This window comes from Anser cygnoides, chromosome 1 (genome assembly GCF_040182565.1).
Source record: "Anser cygnoides isolate HZ-2024a breed goose chromosome 1, Taihu_goose_T2T_genome, whole genome shotgun sequence".
Classification (NCBI taxonomy): Eukaryota; Metazoa; Chordata; class Aves; order Anseriformes; family Anatidae; genus Anser; species Anser cygnoides.
The window spans coordinates 36,272,825-36,289,528 of NC_089873.1; the positions used below are offsets into that span (position 1 = coordinate 36,272,825).

General features: G+C 36.6%; 1 protein-coding gene across 4 annotated transcripts in view; it reads left to right on the forward strand.

The window, feature by feature from the left end:
- MON2 (MON2 homolog, regulator of endosome-to-Golgi trafficking) overlaps positions 1 to 16,704 on the forward strand; it is an 87,802-nt gene that overhangs the window by 53,924 nt on the left and 17,174 nt on the right. For 3 of the 4 annotated variants that reach the window (XM_048065377.2, XM_048065378.2, XM_048065373.2), the window contains 6 exons: positions 211 to 339; positions 2,222 to 2,412; positions 11,342 to 11,402; positions 12,706 to 12,829; positions 13,684 to 13,891; positions 14,729 to 14,811. In XM_048065377.2, the coding sequence (XP_047921334.1) occupies positions 211 to 339; positions 2,222 to 2,412; positions 11,342 to 11,402; positions 12,706 to 12,829; positions 13,684 to 13,891; positions 14,729 to 14,811 (796 nt within the window). Of the gene's footprint in view, positions 1 to 210; positions 340 to 2,221; positions 2,413 to 11,341; positions 11,403 to 12,705; positions 12,830 to 13,683; positions 13,892 to 14,728; positions 14,812 to 16,704 lie in introns of those variants that run through there. The other variant, XR_010829418.1, reaches the window with a different exon arrangement.

Here is a 16,704-nt window from a genome sequence, read left to right on the forward strand (position 1 = left end):
AACATTTTTCCTACTTAAATGTACTTTACTTCAATGTGGAGTACATTTTCATAGTCAGACCACACTGTATTTGCAGTTTTGTTGCTTGGACTATATTCTTAGCAAACCTTGCATGCATTAAACTGAGAGTTCAACACAAAGCATACAGTTTTTGTTCCTTAATTAATATTTTCTCGCAAATAGTTCAGTAATTTACTATTTTTTCCCTAGGCTGAATGGGTAGCATTGAATTATGTACCATTTGCTGAGAGATCATTGGAAGTGGTTGTGGACTTATACCAGAAGACAGCTTGCCATAAAGCTGTTGTAAATGAGAAAGTTCTTCAGAACATTATTAAGGTAAAGCTTTGTCCTGCGTGTGCTCTGAATTAAAGAGTTTATTTTGAAAATAAAGAATTTGATTTTGAGATCGTGTTGATAAACACTTTCTGGAAAGTTTAAAATTTTAGTTTAAAAAAAAAAGTAAAGATAGGCAGCAGATAATTTCTTGTGATGCTACAAACGCTATTAATTGGGCTGTATGCATTGGTCTTCAGCTGGATGATACAGCATCAGTATTTCAATATTATTTCAATATTAAGACAAAAATCAACAAGTGTGTTTTCAGCCAAACAATAGTAAGCTTCGAAAGTATTATGCACCTGAATCTGAAATGCAGGCCTCTTAATAAATACTACTGAAGGCTAAAGACAAAATTGGCATATATATTTTTGTGGAGGTGTGCTCTAACTAGTACTTTTGATCTACTTTTAATAGCTTTGTGTGCCATTAATGTAGCTATAAAATGTTACGGGTGCACAGATGTGCCTTTAAGGTGAAAGTGCCAAACTCATATTTTTTAACCCTGTTTTTGCAAATGAATTTGGCAAATAATGGAAGTAATGGTAAATGTCTGGGAAAAACTATATGGGTCCTAGGTTTGTTAGTAATGACTTGGCTGACTTCAGGTTGTTCCTGTATAGAAATTTAGCAACATGGATGTGTTTAAAGTAGTTACATGGTATTCTTTGGAATCTGTTACGAATTACATGCTTGTGTTTCAAAATTAATACATTTGGTTTCCACTTCTGTTTTAATGGGCTAGGTGAAACTAATATAAATGCTATTTTTCTCTAAAGTTCACAGTTGATAATATTGTGGTCTACTGCAGCAGATGAAAAGACTTCTGAAATGACTTTTCATGTGTCTGAAGCTCATGTTGATATTAGAATTAGATTTGACTCATGAGCAATAGCATCAGAAGAAAGTATTCTGTTTATCTCTAGGGTTATGTCCTAGCTCTGATAACTATTGCAAAAAATAATTATAATTAACTTAATCCTGAGAGTGAGTTCTCCCTTTGCTTTCCTCAAATCAGAAGCTTCCCTGAAGGTATTAGGGACGTACATGTAATGCCCAAATTTAGTTAATATATATTTGAAATGTAAATTAAAGAATTAGATTTCCAAGATAACTTGGTATCAGCTCCTAGTTAGTTCGTTGTTGACTAACAATGCTAGAAGGAGTAGATATAGTTCTAGTACATAAGCTTGAAGTTTTAAACATGTTATTGAGTTTCTTTTATAGATACTGAAGCTGTCTTTCTATCCAGAATTTGCTGTGTTTTAATCTGCTATACATTTGTGCTGTCTAGCAGCCTTTATCTTCAGAATTTCATCAACTCTTTTTGCTTTTATACTTCCTGTGGTTTAACAGTCAGCAATCACCAGATGTTTTGCAGTGATTATGTGTATAGTTCAACTTTTGCATTTTAGGAAAAGTTTAAATTTAGTGTGGCTTTTTTTTCTTTTTTTTTTTTCTTTTAAACCTTTGGGAGCACTTGAGAGAACTTTCTAGGTACAGAACCAAACTCTGCAGAATATACTTATGGCAAAGAACTGCCAGCAATCTTGTAGGTGTTAGGTAAGCCCATTTGTCAGAGTTGGCAGAAATGGTGGATGGTAATACAGAAAATTAGTAGGTACTTTCGTAGTGTAATTGGTAATGGATCAGATCTGGCTTCTAACCTTGTATTTGTTAATAGACCCATGCTTTAGCCAGCTGGCATGTGGTAAATTGTCTTTATAATTATATTTTAAAAAGACCATCTCATATTACCAGCAGAAAAGATAAAAATGTGTACTATCATCTATGTAAATGTCTGCTGAGATCTACAGAAATCTGTCCTATTCTTTGATTTCTCTGAGCAACTGTGAATTTTATTTGAACTTGTATTTTGCAGACACTGAGAATACCTCTTAGTCTGAAATATTCCTGTCCTTCGGAAAGCACATGGAAGCTAGCTGTTTCCTCCCTTCTCAAAGTTCTCTCTATTGGACTACCAGTTGCAAGGCAGCATGCATCTTCTGGAAAATTTGACAGTATGTGGCCAGAGCTAGCCAATACGTTTGAAGATTTTTTGTTTACTAAAAGGTAAACACTTTTTTTTTCTTAGCTGGAAAATACTAGTAAGTAATTTGGTCACTAAAGTAGTAAAACACTGTGCCAGTAGAGTTCAGTATAAACAGCCATATCAGTAGTTATTTGAAGATGATTCTAAGGAATGAAGGAAAAAAGGTAACCAGTTTTTCTACTTTAAAAAAGTATACTTTCAGAAAGTAGTAGAAAAAAAGATCATTCAAGAGGTGAAATGTCAAAGCAAGAAAGAGCTAAACAGCTCTGAATACAAGGTATAGCCATGCTGGTCAGGCCAAGAAATTCTGTATGGGCTCCCAAGGATGCTTGCTGTGAATTTGATAGAATTATTGATGTGTACTCAAATTAATCAGAACTGCAGCTATATATATATATATATATATATTTTTTTTTTCAGTTAAGGTGAACACCATTATCTCTATGTCTCTTGAGTTCTGTCTTAAACTACTCCACTTATTATGAATTTTGGAAAATTATTTCTTATCTTGCTGTACACTTAGAAGCCTGTAGTTATCTTACATGTTTCTGCACAAGATAAATTTATTGCAACTTAATAAGTATGTTCTATTTATAATACTTTGTGAAAAGGGTAGCAGGCAGACAGGTGTATGTACATAATCTCCCAAGAATGGAACACTGGAGATGTGGACATGTTGAGAAAGTTCAGAAAGGAAAAATGATGATGATCGGACATTAGACAACTTGACCCATGGATTTGTTCAAACAAAAGAATATATTATTAGGAAGACACATTAAATCTTGAGAATATGGTAAAAGATTGCTCCAGAGAATAATTCTTTTGCTATAAATAAGGTTAAGTACTGTAGAAGATTGTTTAGGAAGGATAAGGAACTTCCATCTCCTGTGAACATCTGTGGATGCTTTCAGCAGTAGTTAAAGTATATCTAATTGTGCCTCAGATTAGAGGGCAATATGGAAAATGAAAAATTTAATTCCCTGATTTTCTGTGTATGTTGATTTCAGTAGCAAATTAATCTGTCTTTTTAATAGGAAACAGTAGGGTTCTTCTGTACCTAATGCTAATATTCTGTATTTGTGTTTGCAGACTTTTGTGTGCAAACACAAAAATCAGCAACCAAATACAGCTGTATTTATTAGTGATGAATAAATAACAGCTTATCCAAAACAGACTAAAATTAGATGCCAATGAAACTTAATTTTAGAGGCATATCTGTTAGTAAAAATGTTTGTAATAATGAGTGTTTTGGAAATTTCACCAGTAGGGTTGTAAGACAATTGAATGAAAACCCTTTATTTTGTCTTTACATTTACTTGAAAGAAATAATACTAGATAGGAGGACCTGAAAATCAAGAAAAGATCATTGAGACTACAGAAAAGACTCTCTGTTCACCACAAATTTTTGTTTTGATGCTTAGCTGTTTCTTGAATTTAACGTAATCTTTGCAGTATTTTTTTTGGTTTTGTTTTCAGCTGCGGTTAGTAGTCCTGCTTCCATTCTGAGACAAGCTATCCCAATCAGCTAACACTCTATAGACAATACCATTGTTCAGTTTAGAAAACTAAAATGAAGATTTTTCAGGATATTTAGGAAAGTGTATGTTCACTTGGAAGTTACTTTGGGAATACATAACTGCTATTTACTGTAACTGGATTATTTCTGAGTATCTGTGAAAAAGATGAAATACTCATTTTCCTGTTTTCAACTGACCCATATTGGTCCTGCTACAGTTTGGGCTATTAACCATTCTTAAGTCCAGGGAAGTAAGATTATCACAGATCTTCAGCATAATTCAGGATAACCCGTTATCATCTGCATGACTTTTTTTGGCCAAGTATGTCATCAGTTTTTCTTAAGTGAGTGATTTATACTTTTCTTGAAAGCTGTTCCAACCGTAGAAATTCCATCTTAATATGTTGCTTGCTAAAAACAATCATTATCAGTATTAATAACTTTTGCCAGCTGCCATGCATGGGAGAATATTCTCTGGAGGTAAAGGAAACACAGTACTTCTGTGAATATAATGCACAATAACTTGTTTGTCTTTGCTTAAAAGTCTGATTTTCTCTCTTTAGAGACCAGAGCATATACTATAATTTTATATATAATTTTATATATATCATATATAAATACAATATATAGATATAAATATATAATACATAATATATATAATGTATTTATGTATAAATATAAATATAATTTTATATATAAGATGTGCACATAAAGGAATAGAAGAGATCAGCATTTCCATCAAAATTAAAGCTTTCTCAGAGAAGCTACATGAAACTTTTTAGCTCTCTCACTTCGAAGCTTTAAGGTTCAAAAGAATTTGAAGGACTAAGAGTAGGCCGGTGATTCATGGCACCTCATGGAAACACCAGGGTAACTTCCCAGTTAACCAGCCTTCCAGTTAAAGGCCTGGGTCGTTTCTCCTTCCAGGGTTATCCATAGATGGTTTTTTGCGTATATAATAGTGTGGTTATTGGAATATCTGGTTTTGGTTGTGTTCCCCCCTCCCCATCACATCCATCTAGTTTGTCTTCCCAAGTGGATGCTCCTCCTACTTATAGTCACAGCCCTATCCTTTGGTAGCCTTCTACATTCCGCTATAGGATAGATAATCTTCCCGTTCCCTCCATCAGCCTGAGCCAAGTAGTCCTAATATACGTTAAAGCTAGGAAGGGAGCATATCTGCATTACGGCAGTAGTCAGGAGGATTAGCAATAGCAGTCATTTCTCCTTTTCTTCATCCTGTTCCTCCTCTTCCTCACCACAATGCTCCTGAAGTTTGGCTCCCTCACTGTGATGCAAGCAGGGTTCTAGAGATAGCTGTGGAAGTTCCCCACATGGAGGTAATTCTCTTCTGATTTCCTTTGGTTGAGTCCTTCTGCACGTCTGTGCAAGCTGCTGTGAAACAAGCCTGGGCAAATAGGATAACCTGTCCCTTTTGGTTTAGAATTTTCTAAGTTGTGTCTATTAGTGGATTGTAATTGGAGTATAGTCAGTGTCTTACGTTTGTAGTTGTTTCATGAGGAAATTCAATTCAGAATTTTCAAATTAACATGTGTTCTCAGTTTTTTTCTTTGTTACAGTGCTAGTAATAATATATATGTTAATCACAGTGGTGACTTATTCCAGAGTAATTTGGGAGGATCTGTTATGGTTTTGAAAGTAACAGCCAAAATTTAATTATTGAGTTGAGGTACACGCCAACCTTCAGATTATAGCAAAACACAGTGGAAAAGTACTTGCTAAAAACTGTCCATGTTGGTCCTTCATTTTAGGTCAGCCAGGTGTTATAAAGGCTGTTCTTTAGTGTACTCACTGTTTTATTTATGTTAATAATGAGTTGTAGTTTTTGAAACTTTTGGTAGTACCTAGATTTTTGTCTGTATCCCCAAAAATGAATTAACCAAGCCACAAACACACCCTGTGCTCTCAGTTAGATTAGTGACTTGTTCATTTGACTTAGTTTTAGTGATCTGGTGACCATAACTACAGTTTACAGACTCACAGTTGCAGTAGCTTTCCAATGTGCAAATAGGTCATGCAAGACGAGGTCTTTCTTAAGTCAAGCGTAGAACTGTACAAATCTGACGGCTTTGCTGAAGACCGGCATGGACTGAGAAGGTTCTGGAGCTCCAAGCATTTGGAAGTTGCAATTCAGAGATACCCAGGAGGCTATCAGTGAGACATTATTGCATTATTTGGATTTTCACTATTATCTAACATGTCTAGTTTCTCCTGTCACCCCTTTTAATAATGACCTGAATACAGTTAGAACTGAAAATTGACTTTCTTATTTCACCGTTCTATAACTTGCCAAGCTCTCAGCTTCAAGGAAACTGAAACGTTTTGTCAAAAATAAACTTACTTTTCTTCCCTTCCGTGACACCAGTACACTTTCCCATACACTGCACTTTCCACTATTTAGCACTGTACATGTTACATGCTGTTTTCTGTCCAGGCTTCATTCAAAACTAGGTAAACATCTTCCTTTTGTACCTGCCCCTCAGACCCTTGTTCTTCAGAGCTGACTTCATGCTGCTGGGATGGTTCTAAATATGAAATGCCTGCATCTCTGTAAACCTTGGAAATGTCTTTCTGTATTCAGTCCTAACAGCAACACTGCAAAACAGATTTGACTGATTTTTCCCTCTAGCTTTGTTCATTAAAATATCCCAGTGTATACTGTCTCATTTTTCTATGCTCATCTTCCAAGTCTACCTGGCTGAGGAACCCAAAATTTTCCTAGTGTAGAGAGATAAAACTATTTCTATTTCACTAATGTTTTTAACAAAGATCTTAAACTTTATTCCAATTTAATTCTTCTAATCACTGTGGTCCTAGAAATCACATCTGTAGATCTCCTAATATCGCTCCTACCTGTGAAATGGAGTTGGTATTGGTTAGGCAAGAGTCACTGTGGTAAGAACCCTTAAAAATCTCTGAACCTCTCTGTTTAAAATAGTGAGCCTCCTCTGCATGGCCTTTTGGACAGGAGCTGGTTTTCAAGCCAGCAGTGGGGCTGAGTGAGAGGAGATGCACATTGATGTTTGGCATGTACAAAGGCAGCAGAAATGGTCTTTGCAGCTTTGTACATCAAGCAATTATAAGCGATATAGCCAAAAGAGCCCAGGTAAATGAAAAAGGAAAATGTTACTGTCATAGAGAATTAACAGCTTCCAAGCAACAAGCTCCAGCTTTTTATTTTGTTTTGTTCGTTGTTGTTGGTTTTGCTGGTGTTGTTTTTTTCCTTTAAGCAAGCTGCAGCTGAGGAGGCTCAATAATCTTGATTTTTATTATAAATCAAAGTGACATTTAAAAATTAATACATTTCATGTAACTTAATTTACACAAAATTGTCTTCTAGTAAGAGGCTGGTCTGTTTATTATTTCATATCATACTTCTTTCCCAGAGGCTTTCATGGAAGCATGTCAAGCCATTATATAAAATAAAATTCAACAAACGTGCATATATATAATTTACTAGAGCAGAAGTATGTGCTCACATGAGGGAATTAAATCAATACTTTCCAAAAAGATTCTTGAGAGCAGAGTGCTGCTGTGCACAGCAGGACTCTCAGTGCCTGTTAGCTCTTTGTTGTTAGGTTTTAAAGCCCTCCCTAGACAGTGGGCAGCAGCTGTGGGAGCTCTTTACCTGGGAAATCCTGCACAGAGCCATAGTGTGCATTGCACTGCCTCTGATCTGCACTATCTTGACGCTTCCCGTACGGTTTGGCTGTATTGCATCAGACAAGCAAAGCTTTTTCCCCTAGACAGATGTTTCATATGGATGCTTTACCTAAAGGGGGCCCACAGGGAAGCTGGGGAGGGACTCTTTGTCAGGGAGTGGAGTGATATAGGACAAGGGGGAATGGCTTTAAACAAGAAGTGGGTAGGTTTAGGTTAGATATAAGGAGGAAATTCTTTACTCAGAGGGTGGTGAGGCCCTGGCACAGGCTGCCCAGAGAAGCTGTGGATGCCCCATCCCTGGAGGTGCTCAAGGCCAGGCTGGATGGGGCTTTGGGCAGCCTGGTCTGGTGGGAGGTGTCCCTGCCCATGGCAGGGGGTTGGAGCTGGGTGGGCTTTAAGGTCCCTTCCAACCCAAAGCATTCTGTGATTCTGTTATAGAACTATGCCAGGGAACGTAAAGTGTTTGGGCATACCCCAAAGGCAGCTGAAATGCTACTTTGGCAGGGTTTTGGTTTAGAGTGGTTTTACTTAGGAGTAATTTCCTACATGAACAAAAGTATGGAATAATTTGTGGCGTATATGGTAGGTCAGATATGGATGACTGGGTAGAAAGATCATAAAACGTCCTTAAATAAACCTCAGCTCAGAAGGTCAGTAATTCATAAATTAGGAAGCGTCAGAATGAAAGCTTTCCATGTAATTCAACATGACCTGCATAAGTGCATGAACATCTTAATAGTTTGTGTTACTGTTTAAAGGGTTCACATAGTTAACTTTTTATGTTACAAAAGGTACAGACTGAACAGCTACTTAATATTTTATTCTTTGCTTTCAACATGTAACTCCAAACTTGCTGACAGCCTAATACACAAACTGATAACAAATATTACTTTTTTTTTCCTGTGTGTGTCTCTGGTCATACACGTAACACTTGAATATTTCACAGATAGTGGTGAAGTTATCTACATAAAACTCCTTTGAGGCAAGGAGGTATTTTCAAGCAGGAACATTAATAGATATTGTCATAATCATCAGAACTGAACATTAGCTGTAGGTGTGCAGGTTGGACTCCAGGTGTCTCATGCTAAGCACCCAGGAGACAGAAAAAAAAAAAAAAAAAAACAAACCTACTTTGCAAAAATCTCTTACTTGACTTGGTCAGCATCATATAAGAGCACTGGGAGGGGAAAAAAACAAAAAAAAACCCAACAAACTGTTATCCAAATTAACCAGATTTAAATGAAACTTAGAAGACTCCAGCCTTTCATGAAAATGAGAGTGGGATAGAGAAGACAGGACCAGATGAGTACCCCCGTGAAAAAAAGGCTGGCACAGGTCCATGGTCATATATTTAGCAGCTGCCTTGCCAGTGAACAAGAAAAAAAGACCTACCTCCAAAGTACCCGCTGCACCCGTCTGCTCTTTCCTGGGGAGGGGTGTGGGGGTGGAGGAAAAAATCAAAAATATGGGGGTAGAGGAAAAAAAGGGGGGTTGCAGAGGGAGTTTGGAAACGAGCCAAAGGATGCCGGTCTGCTCGCCGCTGCCATACTTGACTGCTTCCTCAGCGCGCAGGCCAGCTCGCTTCTTTGTTCAGTCCAGGGCTCTGTTTTCCTTGCACCTGCCTGTGTGCTGCAGTAAATCAGGCAGGGAATGTGGCAGATTGGCCATCTCATTTCCCTTCCTTTTCAGTAGTGACCATCCTGTGTACTTAATCAGATGGTTTCTCTAGAGAAAATAAGGCATCATCTAATTTAAGATGCATTGTAACGTGCAAACATACGCTACAGTAGCAAGTTGAAGTACCACAGGCAATCTTAATTCCAGTATTTCTAACAGTTCCTTTCAAGTGGTCAAGTTTCCAAGCTCTTGCTCAGCTTGAAGATTTTAAAATGTTATTTAAAAAAACGAAAAGACAAAGTCAAATTATGGGAAAAGGAGATAATTTAATCTGTGGAATTATATCGAATTTTTATGGCTCCTCGTCTCTGATTTTTGTTGCTAATGCTGTGAGTCATTCCATTAGCTTGAAGAAAGTTACCTTCCAGGCAGGTCAGACGCTACAGGGACACTGAACCCACAGTCCAGTGAGTTTTGCAATTGTCTTTAAATTTCAAAGGGACGTAGGTGTGAAGATTTTGACTTCTGCTCTATGTCAGAAAAATGAGAGCAGCATACCTAGGTCAGAACAGACAGGTATCTAGACCTGTATGCTGTTTTGGAGGGATTACTGGGCTATCTACTGAAGAGTACAAGGTGACCACAGAGCAATGTTTTCATGAGCTCCTTCAACCTCCTAGTTTCTGTAGCTCAGAAAGTTCCTGTACCACAGGTTGTCGTTGGCTCTTAATTGATTTTTCTTTTAATAATTTGGCTATTTTGAGTCTGTGTAGATTTTAGCAGACAAATCCCATGATACAGGATTACAAACAATGTCTTTCAGAGTTTGTCTGTCATGTGAAGTATCTCCTTTGATTTTTATTTTGTTAATCTTTTTTTCTCTGAACCTGCTGCTTAGTTCTCTGCCTTCAGTTCCTTATTTGTCAGCAGAAATTATATTTAAAGTACTTAATTTGTATTAGTAAAAACAGTAAAGTGCAGTAGGAGCAGGTCTGTAAAGCAAAACAGCTCATGATAGAATCATAAAATCATTAGGGTTGATGAGGACCTGTTACCCACAGAGCGCTCACTTTATGTGCTTTATTTTGGAGTGGCTCTAGTCTGGCTTCCTGTCATGCAAATGTCTTCTAGAGCTTAGAGCTGTAGTCTTCTGGTTTGGTTTCATCAAAAAAGAATCCAGTTCAGTGCGCTCTGAGAACCTAAGTTTGTAAACAGGGATGTCTGAAAGATTAACTTGAAAATCCCATGTGGGATCCAAACTAAAAGACTGATGAAGGCACATCAGCAGAAATAGTCGATTGCTTAGTAGGAAGCCCTTACTCTTTCTGTCCTGCTGAGGAGCTTGGCCCAGTAACTCAACGGTAGCATAGTCCAGCAAAGGAAAGAGAATTTGAATCCACTTAACAGGTGGATTAACGTAGGGTCTTGTAAAGTACGGAGTAATATTCCTGGTTGAATTACTTCTGGACATTTTATCTGTAAATAGATTTTTATATAAAATGGAAGAATTGCAGAAAGTCCTGAAATTCTTCAAAATTATTCTCTGTAAAATGGGTTTCTCTCTTCCTAAAATTGATTATGAATGAGAATAAGTATCAGTTGTCAAGAAAAAAAATGTCCTGTTAATGAAAAGGATGTTTCATTAACACAAAAGAAAATGTAAAATTAGTTCTTTTTCAAATAACTGCTGAAAATCAAAAATCTCTCATAATCCTGCATAGTGAGAGGAAAAACTAAAAAATAACTGGAATGCCTAGATGATACTTTCACAGATGCATCTAAACAATTATTACGACTTTTGCACATATAAGACAAAAGAGATTATTTTGACATTCATGTGAAAAATGGTGTTGGTGTTGCAAGTCCTTAAACAGGTCCATCAGCTGTAACTCTTCAATTTAGTGCTTACTGCTGTTTCCCTTAGAACCATTTTTAGCATTATTACATTTTATTAGATTATTAGATTATTTATTATTAGATTATTTAGATTTTATTCTGAAATGTTAATCATTATCATATAACAGTACCAACTTGATGCATGTAATAACTTTAAATGTACTGCATTTTCCCTTGCTTAGCTCTCTACACATTCTGTGAATTTAAAAGTATAATGTAGTATGTTTTTTTTATAGTACACCTCCTGATAATCTCTCAATCCAAGAATTTCAGAAGAATGAGAGTATTGATGTTGAGGTAAGGAGACTATAGCAACTGTATTATACTGTCAAACATACAAGGTTGTGACGTTGACAGGTAGCATTTAGTTCCTACATAATTTTTGGAAAAGTTTCCCATTCATTATTTTTTGAGATTTTTTTTCCATTTGAAAATGAGACAAGAAATTCAGAGGCTCAGAATTTGGCTGCTTCAGGGTTTTGCAAAGGATAGAAAGCTTCATACCGAAAACTTCATGTCCGCTTGAGTTCAAAACAGCATTGAGTGGAAAAACCAGAAAAACAGAATGTCTTTCTTTCTCTGACCCATTATCTGATTCTTACTTATTATGTTATTGCCAAGCAATTACACAGGTAATTGTAAACCAAAGGAAGCTGATGATTGAAGCTAAAGTGAATGCTTTCTGTGTTGAGGGGTGGCATTCATTGTTGCCGTCCAGATGTGTTCTCAATACTAAAAAGCTTGTGCAAAAATGGAGAAATGATGTCTTGTTTGTGCAGTACAGAGACCACTGTAATCGTAAAGGAAATCATGCTTGATTGGATAACACTGAAGAAAATTAAGAAAGATAATACTTGGAGTGAAGAGAGACTGGTCCTCCTTTACTCCAGGACAAAGAGATGTGTTAGATCAGGGATGGTTTACAGAGGAAAGGGAGTTGCAGAGAAGGCATGGCAGTATCTGTGGGTTTCATCTCCTGTCATCTCTCCAGAACGGCAGATAGGATGTGAAGATTTCTGGATAGAAAGTACGAACAATTCTGTCTGCAGCGGGCAGAACTCTGAAACCTAATACATTAACTTACAGAGATGTAAACCCACTTTGTTCCTGTGTGTGAGCATCAAGACCAAAGATAACAGCATTTCAGTTAACGTGCCTTGCTTTTAAGCTTGTTTAGATAATAACTCACATGTTCTGTTTCACTGATGTCACATTGTAAGCGTGTGATATATGTGCTAATGTCATAGTGAGGATATTGAATTGGGTGGAGGGAGAGGGAGATTTTAACATCATATCTTCTCTTTTCAAAACTGTAAAGAATGTACTTGAAGAATATACTTGAAATGTCAGTGGAAATCTGAATGATAACTGCTTCAGAAACTCAGAAGTAGGAGAAAAACAAAGTTGATTAGTCTGAGTTTAATCTGTTACACACATCCACAATTTTTAGATGTATTTATAAATTATAAAACCTATCATTGGAATATTTTGTGAAATTACATTAGACATGTCTCTTTTGTTTACTGTTTCTTTTGCCTTCTACTAGAATTGCAACTTTAATATTCAGAAAACCAATATAAATTTCTTTAATTTATTTTAGGTGGTTCAGCTTATTAGCACAGAGATACTACCGTATGCTAATTTTATTCCTAAGGAATTTGTTGGTCAGATAATGACTATGCTCAATAAAGGCTCGATACACTCTCAGTCATCCTCATTTACAGGTATGGTAGCTGAATGACAAAAGATCTAGAAAATGATGTTGAAATAGTCTACTAGAAAATAACAAAAATGTTGGCAGTACTTATTCTAATAAAGACTTGAAATTCCATGACATGTATGCGCTATAGACAATTTAATATGCAGCCTGTTTTTATAAACTATATTTTGTCTCATGGAAGTTGCAGAACATTCCTTGCAATTTTTTAAAATTATTTCCTTACTTTTTGGTCAGTATCATGTATAATATTGTACTTGTGGTTTTTTTATAGTCTTTTCTGAACTTTCTGCATAATTTGTTTTCTGTTATGCCAGCTGCAGTTGTTGACAGTAATTTCAGGCAATTGTAAGACAGACATGATACCCAGTTCTTAAAAATTAAATGACCGTAACATAACTATATAATGTACCTAACCGGATACTCTCTTTGTCTTTAAGAAAAAAACATTTATATATTTATATATATGTATTTTTGAAAGTTAAAATGACGTAAAGCATTACAGAGAAAAACAATTGGATTGTACAGTACCAGATATTAGTACTGGTGATGTGGAACTGGGGTTGCCGTTACCTTTTTCATAAATAAATAAATTTGCAGTGTTAAAAGCAGTGTTAAGTAGGTGACATGTTGCTGAATGTATTGAATATTCTTCTATTTCTTGAACTGTTGTGAATATTGCACAGTCACTTTTTCTCAGAATGTGTTCTTAATGTATGTTGATATCACCGTTAATCTTAGTATCTTTAGTACTACAGGAGTGATAATCTTTTTGCAAAATATTATTAACGGATTGAAATGCATCATTTAGGGTATCGGCATGCGCACTACACAATTAAATATGATGTTTTACTTTGACAGAAGCAGAAATAGATATTCGAATGAGAGAGGAGTTCTCTAAGGTGTGTTTTGAAACACTGCTCCAGTTTTCATTCAGTAATAAAGTCACAACCCCTCAGGAAGGCTACATCTCTAGAATGGCACTTTCTGTGCTCTTGAAAAGGTCACAGGATGTATTGCATCGCTACATAGAAGATGAGAGATTGAGTGGCAAATGTCCTCTTCCACGGTATGTTCAATGTCTTTAGGAAATGAAGGGTATTCCCAGTACTTTATGGGAAAAAGGCTGCACTCAAAATATGTCTCAGTCATGCGTGTGTGTTTGGGGTGTGGGTGTTCTAGGTCTGTGTGAAATTTAAAGCCTAAGAAATATGTGAGAAATACTACAAAGAAATGTTGATACCGAAATTCTGTTGACTGGAAAAAGCTTTAAAAACAATGGTCATACTCGGTGCTGTTACGGAGAAGATAGGGGTATGACTCAGTAATAAATATTTTCAATTACTGAAACAATGTTTCTGATATCTCTGATATTTCTGAAATCTAATTTCCCTTTATTCCTACCTGAACTATTTATAGTTTCTAAATTGAGAGGTGGAGAGTCTCCTTGAAAATAAGACAAAATATCCAAGTAGCAATATTGTGAATCATTACTCAAGTAATTGTTCTTGAAACAGAAAATTGCCCTAAGTACCAGGAAGTTCTCTCAAATGGGAACTTATTTAAATTTCAGTTAACTTCAGCTGAAATGTTTTTGAAGCTTTTGATCATGAATGATGCAATTGATTCTTTCCATGTTAGTTAATCATGTACATGAATATTTTCAGATTGAGATATGTATGCAGTTACTCTTCCTAAACATCAACTTGAAAGCCATCCTAGCTGGCAACAGCTATGATGGTTGGAAAGTTAAAGACAAATGATAACCTTATTCTCTTAATATCCTTTTTTCTTGTTAGACAGCTGTTTTCATTACATTTTTTTTAATGTTGTGTAACTTTCATAAAAAATTTATAGTCTTGAAACAAAAATAAGTAGTTGACTGTTTGCATTTTTCCCTTTGTAGGCAACAAGTAACAGAAATCATATTTGTTTTAAAAGCTGTCAGTACTCTTATAGATTCACTTAAAAAAACTCAGCCTGAAAATGGTAAGTTATTGTTAAATAACCTGGTTCCAAACAATATAAAATTGTATCTGCCACAAAGATTTATTTATTCCTTCCTGTAGTGCTTTTAATACGAATTGGAAAGGAAAGTGTATTCTGTAAGATTCAGTATTGTGTAATTCTATGTATATGTAGGTGGCAGGTAGACAAAAAGTTTTTTTTTCCAGTATAGCTAACAGTATAAAGTTCTAAGAAATGTTTAATAAATAGAAAATTTCAATTTCAGATGTCTTTTATTAGATAGAGCTTGCTGTCTTTTAAAAACAAACAAAACTTCCATAAAATGTTAACATAATTCTTAAATACGCGTAATTATATTTGTTAGTTTTGCTACATTCTTTTTTTTTTTCCTCATGATACCTCTTTAGGCTGCCGTGGATCTCATTCCCATAGGTGCACTCTGCAGTAAAAGGGGTGTACAGGTGAAAAATGAATGGGCAGGCTGTTAAATACCTAAACATGAAGTCTTGCTTTCCTTCCCTTTCTGCTGTAGTACCTCCTGCCCCCATAATGAGAAACATGCCTTCTCTCATTGATGCTAAGTGATGTTGTAAATGTTTGACAGATGTATTTAAAGGACTGATTAGAATGGGGGATCTGAACTTCACTTAGGTGAATGTGTCCTGGTCCTCCTGTCAGCTGCACCTACTGTATGTGTGGAGGGTGCCCACCGGAAAACTCAGTTGGAGATACTAAATCAACTTCTGATAAATAGATACCTTTCTGTTGTACTCATGGGTTGTTTCCCCTTTCCTGAAGTTGCAGATACTCAAGTTGTTAACAGATGCCTACGAGGAATGTTATTAGTATGCTCATACTGCTTAGTGCTGTCTCTTTGTTAAACTAGTTGTGTTGTACTCCGCAGCTCTGACAGAATAGCATATATATTGGTTCCCTCTACCTCCCTTTTTTTTTTTTTTTTGATATTGTGAGGAAGGGAAAAAAACCTTGTCAGTCCTGAAACAAAGTAGCCTTTCCAGAAAAACCTAGGTGAGTGGATTTTCGTTTGCAGCATCAGTGAGCAGGCATGTTGATAGTGCTGTTTCCCAGGCTGACAGCAAAAGGCTGAGGGCAGACGATGATCAGAGGGCTGGAGCACCTCTCCTATGAAGACAGGCCAAAGGAGTTGGGGTTGTTCATCCTGGAGAAGAGAAGGCTCCATGGAGACCTTGTAGTGGCCTTCCTGTACCTAAAGGGAAAAGCAGGAGAAAGGAAAGCTGGGGAGGGACTCTTTGTCAGGGGGTGTAGTGATAGGGAAAGAGGAAACGGCTTCAAACTCAAAGAAGAAAGATTTAGATTAGATATGAGAAGGAAATGATTTATTCTGAGGGTGGTGAGGCACCAGAACAGGTTGTCAAGAAGCTGTGGATACCCCATCCCTGGAGGTGCTCAAGGCCAGGCTGGATGGGGCTTTGGGCAGCCTGGTCTGGTGGGAGGTGTCCCTGACCATGGCAGGGGGTTGGAGCTGGGTGGGCTTTAAGGGCCCTTCCAACCCAAACCATTCTGTGAGTCTGTGATAGAAGTACTCCAGAGAACATAAAGTTTTTGGGCTGAAGTGCTACTTTGGCGAGGTTTTGGTTTAGAGGGGTAAAATAGCCAGCTCAGCTGGACTATTCCCCATATCCCTCTTCCTGCAATGAGAGACATTCTACATTGATCAGCATGTGGTAGTGAGTCCCAAAACTGCGGCGTACTTTCTTATAAGAGGGCCACTGGAGAATCACTTCACACCCACTTGTCCTAGCTTTTAATCATTTTATTTCTGTAATAAAAATGCTATCTGAAATCAGGGTTTAGTTCTCTCTTGAAATGAAGATAAAACAGAGACAAATGAGGAAATGATGTAATAAATAAGATTCATTAACAATGTTTAAT